At 49.0% G+C, this 15342-nt stretch overlaps 1 protein-coding gene across 2 annotated transcripts in view; it reads right to left on the reverse strand.

The window, feature by feature from the left end:
* The window catches only part of ptprz1a (protein tyrosine phosphatase receptor type Z1a), a 72470-nt gene that overhangs the window by 15087 nt on the left and 42041 nt on the right, over positions 1–15342 (reverse strand). The window contains exons 12-18 of one of the 2 annotated variants that reach the window (XM_080474938.1): positions 14665–15313; positions 12826–13338; positions 9431–9569; positions 4411–4499; positions 3204–3289; positions 2351–2371; positions 858–954 (exon numbers count right to left, since the gene is read on the reverse strand). In XM_080474938.1, coding sequence (XP_080331064.1) covers positions 858–954; positions 2351–2371; positions 3204–3289; positions 4411–4499; positions 9431–9569; positions 12826–13338; positions 14665–15313 — 1594 coding nt within the window. The remainder of the gene's footprint in view (positions 1–857; positions 955–2350; positions 2372–3203; positions 3290–4410; positions 4500–9430; positions 9570–12825; positions 13339–14664; positions 15314–15342) is intronic. The other variant, XM_080474939.1, reaches the window with a different exon arrangement.

Genomic DNA, 15342 nt, shown 5'->3' on the forward strand with positions numbered 1-15342 from the left:
AGCAGAGGCTGGGTTCTCAGCGGTAGACTCGTCCATTACCCAAGCTGAAGTCTTAAGAGACTTAAGGGACTCAGGGCGAATCTCATCCACCGAGGAGCTTAGCAACTAACTCGGTGGCAGGGCACTGGATGTGCAGGGACTGTCGTGGCTGACACGTCTCTGCAACATCGTGTGGCGGTCAGGGACAGTGCCTCTGGAGTGGCAGACCGGGGTGGTGGTCCCTCTTTTTAAGAATGGGGATCAGAGGGCGTGTTCCAACTACTGGGAGATAACACTCCTCAGCCTTCCTGGGATAGTCTATTCCAGGGTACTGGAGAGGAGGATCCGGCCGTTAATCGAACCTCAGATCCAAGAGGAACAATGCGGTTTTAATGAGGATTTAAGCTAGGCTAAATATTCTCCATCCATCCATCCATTTTCTCCCGCTTATCCATTTCTGGGTGGTGGGGGTAGCAGTCTGAGCACCGTCACCCAGATCACATTGCACCCATTAAGAACCTTCCTGCAGGTGGAGAGCCCACAGGAAGGTGGTGCCCGGCGTGGGACATGAACCCTCTACCTTGAGACTGAGAGTCTCATGCTCTACCGCTGAGCTCGCCGGGCTAAATATTCTCTTTAACAGGAAATGTGAAGCAGAATGTCGTCGGTTTGAACCACAGAGACAAATAAGGGTTTAACGACATTCCGACAACGAAAACGTACGCAGAGCTAATTGCTCGCTAAGATTAGGTTTTACGATTCTAAGTCAAACGCTAGTTTAATTATTTTCATTAATAACACAAAAAATGTTTTTTTTAAATGATCAGATAATTCTTCATGACGATGTGTTTGTCTAAAGTCACATGACGAGGTCGTACAGGCCAGGATGTTGCTGTATCTGTTCTTGGTTTTGTTGTCGGGGTGGTTAGCGCTGTCGGTCGTCACGCTCACATCCACTGCACACGTCTGCACCTCCTGCAAAGGAACACGCACAACAATACGCATTTCAACTAATCCCAGGTTAGCACAACAGTTCACAAGAAAATAATCTGATGTGTGAAATATTTGGAATAAAAGTTTTTACTGAAAACTTTTATTATTATGATTATTAACATTAATAACAGTAATATTAATAATAAAAATAATTTCATTACAAACTACAGATGAAATAATTCAATGAAATAATTTCTGCACATCACATTTATCAACCACTGGTCAACAAAATAAAGGGAAGACCTGAACAACACAGTCTAACTACCAGTCAGTCACACAGGTGTGAAGCCCACCTGTCCAGTCAGGAGCAACAATGACTGAGATTCAGTTTCACCAACTGGTGTGCAAAAGGGCAGTGAGCAGGACATACCCTGTAAGACCTGGTTCTGCAGGTGACCACAGAACATTTATCGCCTCTCATCCTTTCAGCCTCATGTCACTTTAGTAGTCAGTCAGCTCTCACCACTAGAGGGAGCACCAGGTGTTTTCTGTCAGCTCCCACCACTAGAGGGAGCACCAGGTGTTTTCTGTCAGCTCCCACCACTAGAGGGAGCACCAGGTGTTTTCTGTCAGCTCCCACCACTAGAGGGAGCACCAGGTGTTTTCTGTCAGCTCTCACCACCAGAGGGAGCACCAGGTGTTTTCTGTCAGCTCCCACCACTAGAGGGAGCACCAGGTGTTTTCTGTCAGCTCTCACCACTAGAGGGAGCACCAGGTGTTTTCTGTCAGCTCCCACCACTAGAGGGAGCACCAGGTGTTTTCTGTCAGCTCCCACCTTCTAGAACCATACCAGTGAGCTAGGTACCTCAACGGAGGGGGGGGGACTAACAATGGTTACGGTACTTCTGGCTCCATCCAAACCTTTAAGCTAGTGGGGGACGCAGGAAACCGCCCTGCCCCATCACAAACCAGGAGGTGTCATTTTACTGTTTCCTTTATTTTTTTGAGCCGTGGGTTTAAGCTGTTTTTATATTAGTAAATAACAAGTAAATGCAAATTTCATAAAGTACGACAAAAGAAAATTGGGTTTAAAATGTATTCAGCTTAAGGATTTATATTGTTGTAACAAAATATCTCCTAGTGGCCATATATGGAAGTGCAAGACACAGAGAAACTGATACAATTTAAAAGAATAAGAGTTGGAGTAACATTTTGTACCAACATTGAAAACAGAGGAACATTTTCGTCACATGAGTAACTTCGTAATGTGTTTTGTTCCCGAAGTGAGATTTTTTCAGAGGGCAGAAGTAAAACGGGGACAAACGGGGAGACGAAGACTTTGGGAGACGCTGGTTTACGTGACTGGACAGAAACAGGAAGCGAGATGTTGCGGCGGCATGGTGGTGGATTGCAGACCACGCCCCAAGGAGAGTCTTACCTCGTAACTCTCCTTCAGGATCTAACCACCGGGGGGGGGCAGCAGGCAGCCGGGGCGTTTCCATGACAACACAGTCAACCAATGAGGTGAGACAGATTACAAGACGACACAGAGGAACAACAGTTTGTTTTTACGTTACGCTGCATGCTAACAAGGACACAGAGGGAAGCACCGACGTTAGCGCTGCGATCATTAGCTCACCAGTACGAAGCCACGACCAACCAACACCTTTCACACTTCGCTATCGTACCTGTATGCTAGTTAAGCAATACGCGGATCCTCAGCCCCTTTTCCTAACGCATATAAAATGATCTAATTCTTATCTGAATTTTAATGTTGCTCAATCCTTGAGCTTAGTTCTGTAGCTAAGCATCTCACAAGCTAACATGAAAGTAATAGTGAAAATACTTCAAACCGTTAACAACGGCTCAAACTACCAAAATGACAAAAAAAGAGCTCAAATTGGAAGGAAAGCTAAAACAGCCAGCTGCTAAAAATATATATAACTATAACAGCTAAACTAGCTGAAGCTGCTAAAATGGCCACAACTGGTCAAAACAAAAAGATTCGTGCAGGTAGTTTTATTTTTTTTTAAACATAAATGACAGTTTAGGTCAATAAAGCAACAGGAAGTGAGTTATTCTCGTTTTTGTAGCTATAAATGACAGAATCAACCTCATTTATTATTTTCATCAATTGCAGATCGTGAGTACGCTCATCTTTGACACGCACACACACACACACACACACACACACACACACACACACACACACACACACAGCCACCCACCCCCACACCCCCACACCCACACACCCACACAGATTTGAAGGAAGAAATAAGTTGAGTTGGTACCTGGAACTCTCGCTGGAAGCCCTGAGTCTCGTGGAGTTCAGCTACATGTTGTACGAAGTCTTTCAGGGGAAACAACGTTTGATCGGCTGTAAAAAATTAAACAAACAAACAAACAAACAAACAAACCACACCAGAAAACTTTGTTAACCTCTCGATCTGAACTAAATAATTGTATTTTTCAATTTGAAATTTGCTCCTGTGCTTCCTGGAAAGAGGTGAAATATTGATGACTCAAGCCTGGAGGGGGCGTGGCCTAATGCTGCAGCCAATAGAAATGTACGCAGTGGTAGCAGCGGATTGGTTGATGACAAACATTAAAGCATAGGTTCCCTCCTCATGAACATCCAGACGTTAAAATTATTTCAAGAAATTTGGACCTTTGTCTTCAGGAGCAATTTATAGTACTAATAAATATGTAAATATATACTTTTAATTTGAAAGAAGTTAAAATGAGCTTCTTCCTGTCTTGGCTTGTGGATGTCTGTTCATTATCTGATGAGGCGATAGAAACTCAAAGTAATCCTGGAATAACTTCAAGAAGTTGGGAAAATAGATCAAACTACGAGGAATTCTGTGGTTGTGTTTTTATGGTCGTGTTTCCGTCGTGGTTCTGTGGTCGTGGTTCTATGGTCGCGTTTACGTTGTGGTTCTGTGGTCGTGGTTCTATGGTCTTGTTTACATTGTGGTTCTGTGGTCGTGGATCTGTGGTCGTGGTTCTATGGTCGTGTTTACATTGTGGTTCTGTGGTCGTGGATCTGTGGTCGTGGTTCTATGGTTATGTTTCCATCGTGGTTCTATGGTCGTGGTTCCATCGTGGTTCTGTGGTCGTTGTTCCATCGTGGTTCTGTGGTCGTTGTTCTATGGTCGTGTTTCATTTGTAGTTCTATGGTCGCGATTCTATGGTTGTGTTTCCGTTGTGGTTCTATGGTCGTGTTTACGTCGTGGTTCTGTGGTTATGAATCTATGGTCGTGTTTCCGTCGTGGTTTTGTGGTCGTGGTTCTATGGTCGTGTTTCCGTCGTGGTTCTATGGTTGTAGTTCTATGGTCGTGTTTTCGTCGTAGTTCTATGGACGTTTTTCTGTCGTGGTTCTGTGGTCATGAATCTATGGTCGTGGTTCCATCGTGGTTCTGTGGTAGTGTTTCCGTCGTGGTTCTATAGTTGTGGTTCTATGGTCGTGGTTCCGTCGTGGTTCTGTGTGAGCGTTACCAGACGTTAGCGTAGCCACGGACGGTGCTGCGATGACTCTTGGCGACGAGCTGTCATCGATGTAGAAGGTCGCCGTCTGAAAGCACATCCTGCGGACAGAAAGCCGTAGAGTCTGAGGAGACGGTGGAACAGAAAGAACATCAAGGACTGCGACCGGCAGGAGACGCTTTTGTTTTCAGGAGATTGAGATTTGCAGCCCAGATTGTGGAGAACACGCAGTAATCTGCTCAACAGAGGAGAAACATGTTATGGTAATCCTCGACACGCTTTTAACGGGATGAAGCCGCCTCCGACCGACCTGCGTCGTCTCGGCCAGAAATGGTCATCAGGGATTATCAACACAAACACAGACGGAGCTGTGAGATTACAGCCAAACATCCCAGAGGTTTACACCCAGAACCTGAGCACTGCGTTCCTGCTGGTTCCCTCAGACCCGCTGCCTCAGTTTCCCTCCAGCGCCGCTTCTATTCTCACGCACACGTTCAACTTTGCTTGCACAAGGTCACATTTTGTCCACAACGTCTCTTTGACTCTGGAGCACAAAAACGGTTTTGCACCAGATTTACGGCAACAATGTGAGCCTCCGTTGTTTAAGCTGAATCTGGGATTGGTAAAACAGGATTTGTGCACCTGTGCTCAAGACTGCGTGAATGTTGAGTTTGTGGAGAGAAAATAAAACAGAAAATAATCCCTTCATGCGGAGAAACTGTGACGACGCCAGTCTGAAGTCCAACAAAGCGGCTTCACGCTGCAGGTTCTTTTCCTCCTGCAGTGGAATCTAGTCAAGCTCTGAAGAAGGAAACTTCAATTCAGTTAAAAGTGTTACCTGATTAAATATCGTTTTAAAGTCGACTGAATACTAGTAGAAAGGCACGAAATGAAGTACTGCTTCAGAAGTGGAGTAGTTACAAGCTAAAAACACTGATATTGCTCATGAACAGATCATGACTTAAATATGGTTTTACTATGTATCAAAGTGGGTGGATAGAATTTAAATGGAATAAATATATTTTAAAACTGTTCATGGATATAAGGTGATTGACCAAGAGAACATGAGTTGGGTCTCATGTCTGCTGGTCTCCAGGAGTCCCAATCCACCAACAATCCAGAGGCTCTTCGTTCCTTCAGGATGTGGCTCCGATTCATTTAACCATCAAGTAATGAAAAGTCCTGGAAGTAAAAAACATCAGTCCAGCTGAAGTACTCTGTGTTTCCAGCCTGGCATTTCTACTCTCAAAGACCAGGACACAAATAATATACTTTTACTATGAGGACATTTTGTTTAAGCTACTTTTTACTTGAGAATAGTTTTGTACTCTTTCGACCTCTGACTAAATAATAGTAAATACTAGAAACTGATAGTACTTTCTGTGCAAAACTGATCATCCAATTCAAAGTTCTACATGCAGACCACTTCTCTAAAGCAAAACTGTCTAAAAGTAGAACTAAACTCCGTAGAGCTATCTGACAACCGAGCTAGCAGCGCTAGCATGTTAGCCATCAGCTCATATCGACGCTAACTAGCCTGTGAGATAGCAACATCACTGTGAAACACTGAGGGGACGTCCAAAAGGTCCCCCCTATCTCCTTACCTATGGACTTGACCTTAACCCCTGGATGACATCACGGGGTTAAGGAAAGGCGTTAGGAGGCTTCCTAAAGGAGTTAGTGAAAGGTGTTAGGAGGCTTCCTAAAGGAGTTAGTAAAGGTGTTAGGAGGCTTCCTAAAGGAGTTAGTGAAAGGTGTTAGGAGGCTTCCTAAAGGAGTTAGTAAAGGTGTTAGGAGGCTTCCTAAAGGAGTTAGTGAAGGTGTTAGGAGGCTTCCTAAAGGAGTGAAGGAAAGGTGTTAGGAAGCTTCCTAAATGAGTTAGTAAAGGAGTTAGGAGGCTTCCTAAAGGAGTTAGTGAAAGGTGTTAGGAGGCTTCCTAAAGGAGTTAGTAAAGGTGTTAGGAGGCTTCCTAAAGGAGTTAGTGAAGGTGTTAGGAGGCTTCCTAAAGGAGTGAAGGAAAGGTGTTAGGAAGCTTCCTAAATGAGTTAGTAAAGGAGTTAGGAGGCTTCCTAAAGGAGTTAGTGAAAGGTGTTAGGAGGCTTCCTAAAGGAGTTAGTAAAGGTGTTAGGAGGCTTCCTAAAGGAGTTAGTAAAGGTGTTAAGAGGCTTCCTAAAGGAGTTAGTGAAAGGAGTTAGGAGACTTCCTAAAGGAGTTAGTAAAGGTGTTAGGAGACTTCCTAAAGGAGTTAGTAAAGGTGTTAGGAGGCTTCCTAAAGGAGTTAGTAAAGGTGTTAGGAGGCTTCCTAAAGGAGTTAGTGAAAGGTGTTAGGAGACTTCCTAAAGGAGTTAGTGAAAGGTGTTAGGAGACTTCCTAAAGGAGTTAGTGAAAGGTGTTAGGAGGCTTCCTAAAGGAGTTAGTAAAGGTGTTAGGAGGCTTCCTAAAGGAGTTAGTGAAAGGTGTTAGGAGACTTCCTAAAGGAGTTAGTAAAGGTGATCACAGTGGTGTGGCAGCACTTTCACTTAGTGACGTCATAATAATGCGACGGCAGGTTTGGGTTCTAGATGATTTCAAGTGGTTCTCAGCAGATTATTGCTTTGGTAACTTACATGATCTGCTCCTTTTTCAGTCATCCTGAGTTTCCCTGAACGCTCCGATGAGCGGGTTCCTTTAAATGTTGTCGCCGCAAGGAATTGTGGGGGAACATGAGCTGGTCTCCTTTGGTAAAGGAAGCATCAGTGGTTCCAAGGCTAAAGGCTAAAGGAGGTTCTAAATGAAGCATCAGTGGTTCTTAAGCTAAAGGAGGTTCTAAAGGAAGCATCAGTGGTTTTTAAGCTAAAGGAGGTTCTAAAGGAAGCATCAGTGGTTTTTAAGCTAAAGGAGGTTCTAAAGGAAGCATCAGTGGTTCCTAGACTAAAGGAGGTTCTAAAGGAAGCATCAGTGGTTCCAAGGCTAAAGGCTAAAGGAGGTTCTAAATGAAGCATCAGTGGTTCTTAAGCTAAAGGAGGTTCTAAAGGAAGCATCAGTGGTTTTTAAGCTAAAGGAGGTTCTAAAGGAAGCATCAGTGGTTCCTAGACTAAAGGAGGTTCTAAAGGAAGCATCAGTGGTTCCTAGGCTAAAGGCTAAAGGAGGTTCTAAATGAAGCATCAGTGGTTCTTAAGCTAAAGGAGGTTCTAAAGGAAGCATCAGTGGTTTTTAAGCTAAAGGAGGTTCTAAAGGAAGCAACGAGCCTCCTTTCCTTTGCTTATTGAGAAATCAGACAGTCCTCATCATGGCCGCCACACTAAACACTACCGGGGTGAAGGAGAAGTGACAGAGAAGGAGACAGGAGGGACAATTTGGACGTTCCCTGAGTGGTGGAGGACACATGAACACTGAGTCCCTGAGCTCACCAGGTTCCTGGTTCCAGATATTAGCAACGAGCGGCTCGTGGAGTAGAGTTAGCAGTGTGCTAGCAGGCGGCTAACGCAGCGGAGTTAGCAGTGCGCTAGCAAGGGGCCTTTCAGCGTAGAAATATTGATCTCTATTTGAAGGCAGTGGTTTTCTCCTGTTTTATTACTCAGATTTATTTTATTCAAGCAGGAAAACAGCCTTTCTGGAGATGTTTTCAGTATTTTCAGCTGATTCGGGCTGTTTTCATCCAGTCTGACGGGGTTCACTTGTGTTTGCATTGAAAAGTGTTGCTCTAACTGGGCAACCCGTTCAACAGGTTGATCACCTGTTTGCACTTATTCCACTCAATAACTTAGAGTTCTCCTCCTCCTCCTGTTCTCCTCCTCCTCCTGTTCTGGTCGGTCCAGAAACCTTCAGTATTCTAAGTTTCTAGCTCCTCCTTGATTTTCCTCCATTTGAATATTGGATCATAGGAGCTGCATTCAGAATCTGCTGTGTCTGTGTGAGCTGGACTGGCTCTGCCCACACATGCCCATCTTGGGAAGAGGAGGAAGTACTTCCTCTCGTGGTGCCATGTGCCAGAGCAGAGCTGCCTAACTGTGGGAGGAGTCAAAGGGAGGGCCTACCTCGATTAGGATTGGCTAAACCCCCGATGACACTATATAGGGTTTGATTTCTGATTGGCTGGTTGGAGCAACACACTTTTTAAAACCTGAAACAAACCAGGGACAGAGAGGACAGACTGTCTTCACTTCTGGGACGTCAGTCCAGGTATGAGGACGATTAGTACTGATTACCGATTACCGAGTACTGATTAGTACTTCCTTTAGGAAGTGGATTTTACATAATATGAGCCTTTAACTTTCAAGAACTTGATTCATTTAGATTTTACTAATTGAAGCAATTTAATGAAGTTGGTCCAACTATTGTCTTTTTCCAGTTGCCGGTCAGAAATCCAGTTTTCCTCGTGGCTCCGCCTCCCACATCAAGCTGGATTCAGTCGCATGCTAATTTGCCAAATGTTGGCTTGTTGTACATTTGTAAAAATCATCCCAAATCCCCTCAAACTACTTGAACTCAAAAGCACAGCAGCAGCGTCCAAATGAGCGGCAGCCGGCCGCCATGGCGACACGGCGGAGGGATTAGCGCCGTCTGGCCTCCCGCCGCTCCAGATACAAGACGCTGACACCGTTATTCTCTCCACCACATAATCCAGAGGATCACACACACACACACACACACACACACACACACACACACACACACACACACACACACACACACACACACACACACACACACACACACACACACACACACACACACACACACACACACACACACACACACACACACACACACACACACACAGCTTAGCACTGCTCATCTTGGCGCTACAACGACCAGCAGAGCAGAACAAGAACAACAACATGTGGAGTTCAGATGAGGAACGTTGGGGAGACGACCTTAACGATCCACAGCCTGCTTTTATCGGGTTTCTCAAGTCGGTTATTTCACAGTTGATGCAGCAGCAGAGTTTTGAAGATATGCCAGGAAAATATGAAAACTTGTGTGAAAATGTTGGATTTGACAATTAAAATGATGTTTTTAACTTTTGTTCACAATAAGTAGAAATACTGACCTCCAGTAGACGAGAATCCCGACGAGGACAACGAGTCCGAGGACGGTGAGCGTGGAGACGACGGCCAGCGGGACCACGGCCTTCCTCTCTCGCTCCCGGATGGATCCCACCCTCGACTCGTGGCTGCTGCTCCCGGCGTCTGCACAGAGGAGGGAGGCGTTAACGCACCGGTGCCACCGAGCTGGATGGAGAGTCAGACCACTCAGCAACGACCCCATCGGCCACCTCGGCCATCAGCGACCCCATCGGCCATCAGCGACCCCATCGGCCATATCGGCCATCAACGACCCCATCGGCCATCAACAACCCCATCGGCCACATCGGCCATCAACAACCCCATCGGCCACATCGGCCATCAACGACCCCATCGGCCACCAACAACCCCATCGGCCACATCGGCCATTAACTCAGAAATCGGTCACAATAATTTCTATGAGATGCTTTGCTCCCGCTGAGCGGAGAAGGAGGAGGAACGTTCTCTTCACTGCCTGTAATAATAAAACCTTCTGCTTCGCTGTAACTTCAATAAAAAATAAAGATCTTTAGTGTGTTGAATTTTTATTGCTGCAGGACTGAATCAAGACTGAATGACGACTTTTCATCCAAAGTGGTCAAACGTTTCCGTCCTGCTCATTTCCTGTTTACGTGTCTTCAACTTGGCGTATCGGCTCCTTCCTGCGTCTCGAGCTCTCCAGCCATTTTTCATAAAGAAACTCGACCGGCACGTACCGCCCGACTCCGAAGCGTGGCGTTGCCGCCATTCATCTCCCTGTTGCACAAACGGCAAACTCGCCTCCACGCCACCCGCCCAAGAACTCGGGGGAAACACAAAGCCTCGGAATGAAAAGTCCATCGCAGATCAAGTGAGGAGACGGCGGCGGCACAAAAGCACAGCCGATCGAGCGCCGCCATGACGGGAAAAGAAAACCCGGCGGCGAAGCCTGACCTCAGTACGCCGCCGCCGAATCCGCCGCTCATTGTGTGATTAACCAGCGAGGAAAACACACGAGCCTTGACCCTTCATCAGAACTTGGAGTGAAAGACTCGGGTCAGGAATCCACCGAGAACCGCTGAGCCTTTTCTACTTCACACCGCGCCTTTAAGACGGGAGAAAGACCTGGAGGGATGGATGGATGGAGGAAAGGAGGGATGGAGGGATGGAGAGAAGGAAGGATGGAAGGATGGTGGGAGGGAGGAAAGGAGGGATGGAGGAAAGGAGGAAGGGAGGGAAGGAGGAAGGGAGGGAAGGTGGGATGGAGTGAAGGAGGAAAGGTGGGATGGAGGGAAGGAGGGATGGAGGGAAGGACGAAAGGAGGGATGGAGGGAAGGAGGGATGGAGGGAAGGAGCGATGGAGGGAAGGAGGGATGGCGGGAAGGTGGGATGGAGGGAAGGAGGGATGGAGGGAAGGAGGGAAGGAGGAAGGGAGGGATGGAGGGAAGGTGGGATGGAGGGAAGGAGGAAAGGTGGGATGGAGGGAAGGAGGGATGGAGGGATGGAGGGAAGGAGCGATGGAGGGAAGGAGGGATGGCGGGAAGGTGGAATGGAGTGAAGGAGGGATGGAGGGATGGAGGGATGGAGGGAAGGAGGGAAGGCACCAGAGGTTAGAGGATAAACACAGCGTGACTCAGAAAATCTGGTCAGAATGAAGAAAGTAGAACCTTCTGCTGAAAGAGGAGCTCAGAGAACCGGTGAAAAGAAGCTGAAGTTGAGGCGCCGCCGAGGCAGGGCGCTGGAAACACTGGAAAGGCTGGAAACACTGGAAACACTGGAAACACTGGAAACGCTGGCAACACTGGAAACACTGGAAAAGCTACAAGCAGTGAGAGGCGCCGCCGCAAACGATTTGAAGGGATTTCATCTCACATAATAGCTCAAGTGTTTTCAATGTTTCCTGTTCTCCAGCAGCCGCCACTTCCATCGCCTCCCGGAGGAGTCAAGGCCGAGCTGCTTCACAACTCCTGAAACTCCTGAGACTCTCAAAACTCTGGCGCCGTTTCATCCAAACGGTTTTGAGGCATTGTGCCAACTTCCAAAGCTCCCGACAACATCGCTGCTGAAAAATCAGAATGTAGAAATTTAATCAACAACTTCACTTCCTGTTGATTCTTTAGACAAAATAACTCATTCAAACCTTCGACACACACTTTGTTCGGATTATTCAGTGGCTGAAGAAACGAGAACAATCCGGTTCGTTTAGAGGAAAGCAGATTCAGGAGACAGACGCTTGAAGGACTCTGCTGCCCTCCGGTGGAGAAATCAAGTAACTTCAGTGTTCCAACTGGAACGTTTGTGGAAAGTAACGGATTCCTGAGGAACTAATGCACCAATAAACATATCAGGGGATGCTTTTATAGTACCAGGAACAAGCCTTTTTTGTGGAATTTAATTGGCCCACGACGTGGATTGTTCCTTTTCAATTCTGTGTCACGAACAAGGTCAAAGAATTACATTTAAAAAAACAGAGAATCCCGAAGTGGAGAGATCCAGTGGACAAACGAGATCTTGTGACACGAAGCCTCGGGAACCTTCAGGAGTTTCTGTGATGCTGAGATGTCAACAAACCAGGGAACTTCCTCCAAGAAGGTTTTTATTAGAGACGAATGTCAACAACTAGAACTGGATCCTACGTTTGATTCCCAGAGGATTCTGGGAGAAGAACTTCAGGTATGATTTTTTTTTTTTTTTTTTTAAAGTATCGTACTATTCTATATTTTCAATCATATCTATTTGAGTAAAAATTAAAAAAATAAGATGAGTAAATTAGTAATATTGCATGTTAGAATTACTAAAGTAGTTCCTCTCATTAAAATCAACAACTTTATCTAGCCGGTTGTTTTTCTTGTTCAACTTTCTCTTTTTACCGACGACAAAGTTAAGAAAACAAAATGAACAGAATTCAGCCGTTGCCTCTCTTGCGCCGCTCAGGAGAGACCGCTCTCCTCAAAACACCAAGTAACTTTTACTCTGAGTACTTTTTATGCAAGCTACTTCTTTACGTTGACTTGCCTAGAATATTGTGGTACTCTCTCCACCTCTGGTCACAGACGACCAGAAAGCGGCTGAGGAAATGGCCAGAGGAGTGGAAGTGAAGCAAATGAAGCAGTGATGCAGAGTTCAGAGGAAACTGCTGAGTGAAGGACTGCTGCTGCCCTCTAGTGGAGAAATTGAGTAGCTTCAGTGTGTCACGGATAAAATAGAAAAGTGGTTCAGGAAATGGACAAATGAGTGGAAGTGAAGTGAAGCTGATGAAGACCATGAAGGAAGTGATGGTCAGGTTGGTGTTTCATGAGCTTGACATGCTAGATGAGACAGACGATGGATTAGTCCAGAACGGTCGGCGATCCCGTGGATTCTGTTTCCCGTTCCCAGGAATCGACGGCTGTTTTCTTTTTACCTTCGACTGGCTCCTGGTCCGACTCTCTCTCTGCGCGCTCTGAGATACTGAAGTCCGAAGACGTGTCGTTGTCGTACAGGCCGTCGCCTTGCCCCGAGCCGCTCTCCTCGTCTCTGCCCGGCGGCCGGGACGGAGGCGCCGCCGACGCCATGGCCGCCGTCGTCGGGCTCGCAACCTCCGAGGTGCTAGCAACCTCCGAGGTGCTAGCACCGCTACCACTTTCAAAGTAGAACGCTGAGGAGTTCTCCTGGTCCAGGTCCTCGGGACTCTGCCCGGACTCGGAGGGTGTGGTCGGGGGGGCGGAGTCAGGCGGCGTGCTCTCCCCGGACGCTGAGCTCTGAACTCTCTCCCACTCCTCATCGACGCCATCTTGGGAATCAGGGAGCAGAGCGGAGCCGGAGGCACTACTAGAGTCTGAGACCCGGCCTCCGGAGGTCGAGGTGTGGAGGGGGGCTGCGGGTGAGGGAGGGAGGGCGGAGGTCAACCAGGAGTCCATGACGGTGGACGGCGTCGCTGCAACAGAAATGGGCAGTTCACTACGGGCGGCGAGGAGAAGCCGGGAGTGTGAAGACGAGGAGGAGGGAAAGAACACGGCGCTACGGGAGAGCAGAACCTGGTCTGAAGACGACTCGTCAGAGCCCGGCACCGACACCGAGCGGGGGAGGTCGTCTTGAGCATCACCAGAGGCCCGAAGGACGCCCCCGCTAGGAAGAAGCCCCAAACCACCAGAGTCCAAAGCCGAGGACGGCAGCAGCACATGTGGCGACGCATGCAGCCAGGAAGAAGACGCCGACGGCTCCAGAGAACAGCCACACACCGTGTCCACGTCGCCCTCTACAGGAAAACCCTCGCCACTCATCTCGGGCAGGAAAGACTCTACCGTGCTCCCCGTAGCGTACCTGGAGTCCCCGAACCCGACCGAGAGCGACCAGGACGAGCCCGGAGCGGCGCTAGCCAGGATCAGATCAGTGGAGAGAAGAACTGAAGGCTGGAGCGTCGGAATGAGAGACGGAGAGAGAGTGGAGACGGACGAGTCCCAGGAAGAGTCAGAAACATCTGAACTGGATGAGTCCAGCTCGGTCCGGAGCGGAGGAGTACTACCAAACCCTGACAGACCCCCCAAAGACCCAGACACTGAACCACCAGAGCTATCGCTACCGGCCAACCCGGGGAACACCAGGTCGCTCTCAAAGCTGGACCGGGGCTGCGAGGGGTGAGGTGCGGGAGGCAGGGGGGAGGCTGAAGAGGGAGCCGGGTCTTGTGGGGGGTGAAGCAGGGGGGAGGCTGAGGAGGGAGCCGGGTCTTGTGGGGGGTGAGGCAGGGGGGAGGCTGAGGAGGGAGCCGGGACTTGTGGGGGGTGAGGGAGGGGGGAGGCTGAGGAGGGAGCCGGGTCTTGTGGGGGGTGAGGGAGGGGGGAGGCTGAGGAGGGAGCCGGGTCTTGTGGGGGGTGAGGCAGGGGGAAGGCTGAGGAGGGAGCCGGGTCTTGTGGGGGGTGAGGGAGGGGGGAGGCTGAGGAGGGAGCCGGGTCTTGTGGGGGGTGAGGGAGGGGGGAGGCTGAGGAGGGAGCCGGGTCTTGTGGGGGGTGAGGCAGGGGGGAGGCTGAGGAGGGAGCTGGGTCTTGTGGGGGGTGAGGCAGGGGGAAGGCTGAGGAGGGAGCCGGGTCTTGTGGGGGGTGAGGGGGGGGAGGCAGGGGGGAGGCTGAGGAGGGAGCCGGGTCTCTGCTAGGCGTGGCGGAGGCATGCTGGGAATCCAGAGCGGAGGGAGGACGAGGGTCATGCAAGCAGGTGGAAGGAGCAGTGCCACACCGGGGGGAGGAAGAGGAGGGGGAGGGAGACTCACCGTTGGACATCGACTGTGTGGTCTGCATGAGGACGTCACTTAACCAGACGGGGGTCGTAGTGGACGTTGGCGTGACGTCTGTGCTTGAGGACGACGGCTGGACAGGTCCTGTCTGGATCCCTGGATGACCTCTGGATGACCTCTGGGTCGTGGTGTCTTCGCTCACTGGCCCAGCCAGACCTGGATCGGTCTGAGCCTCGATGGAGGACGATGTTGTGGTCCCTGTGGGGGCGCCGTGGGCCAAAATACTTTTACTACCTTTGGACTTGAAGCTAGTCTCAGTAGGAGGACTGGTACTGAGTCCAGCTCCTCCTCTCTCACGGGACGGAGTCCCAGAACTGAAACTCAACGCTTTCTGTAAGTCGGTACTTTGAGTTTTTGGCAGCGCAGTGACATCTGGTGGCCACAGCCTGGTACTGCGGTGCGTCGTCTCTTCAGAACTGCCGACGTGGCGTCCAGACTGAGTGGACCTCTGCGGTGGAAGACGATCCGTGGGGGGTCTCTCCTGGTGGGACTCCGTGGTGGTGGCGACACCAGGAGCAGGCAGGACTGGAGATCCATGGGTTGTGGTGGTCTTTAAGTCCGTAGTGATCCAAGCGTAGTCCTCAGTGGGTCCCGGTTGGTTCCAGGTCGGATCCGGTTCATAGTTCTGGAAGAGGTGAAGGCGGCGATGAGCAA

Source organism: Lipophrys pholis (assembly GCF_963383615.2).
Source record: "Lipophrys pholis genome assembly, chromosome: 11".
In the NCBI taxonomy this organism is placed as follows: domain Eukaryota; kingdom Metazoa; phylum Chordata; class Actinopteri; order Blenniiformes; family Blenniidae; genus Lipophrys; species Lipophrys pholis.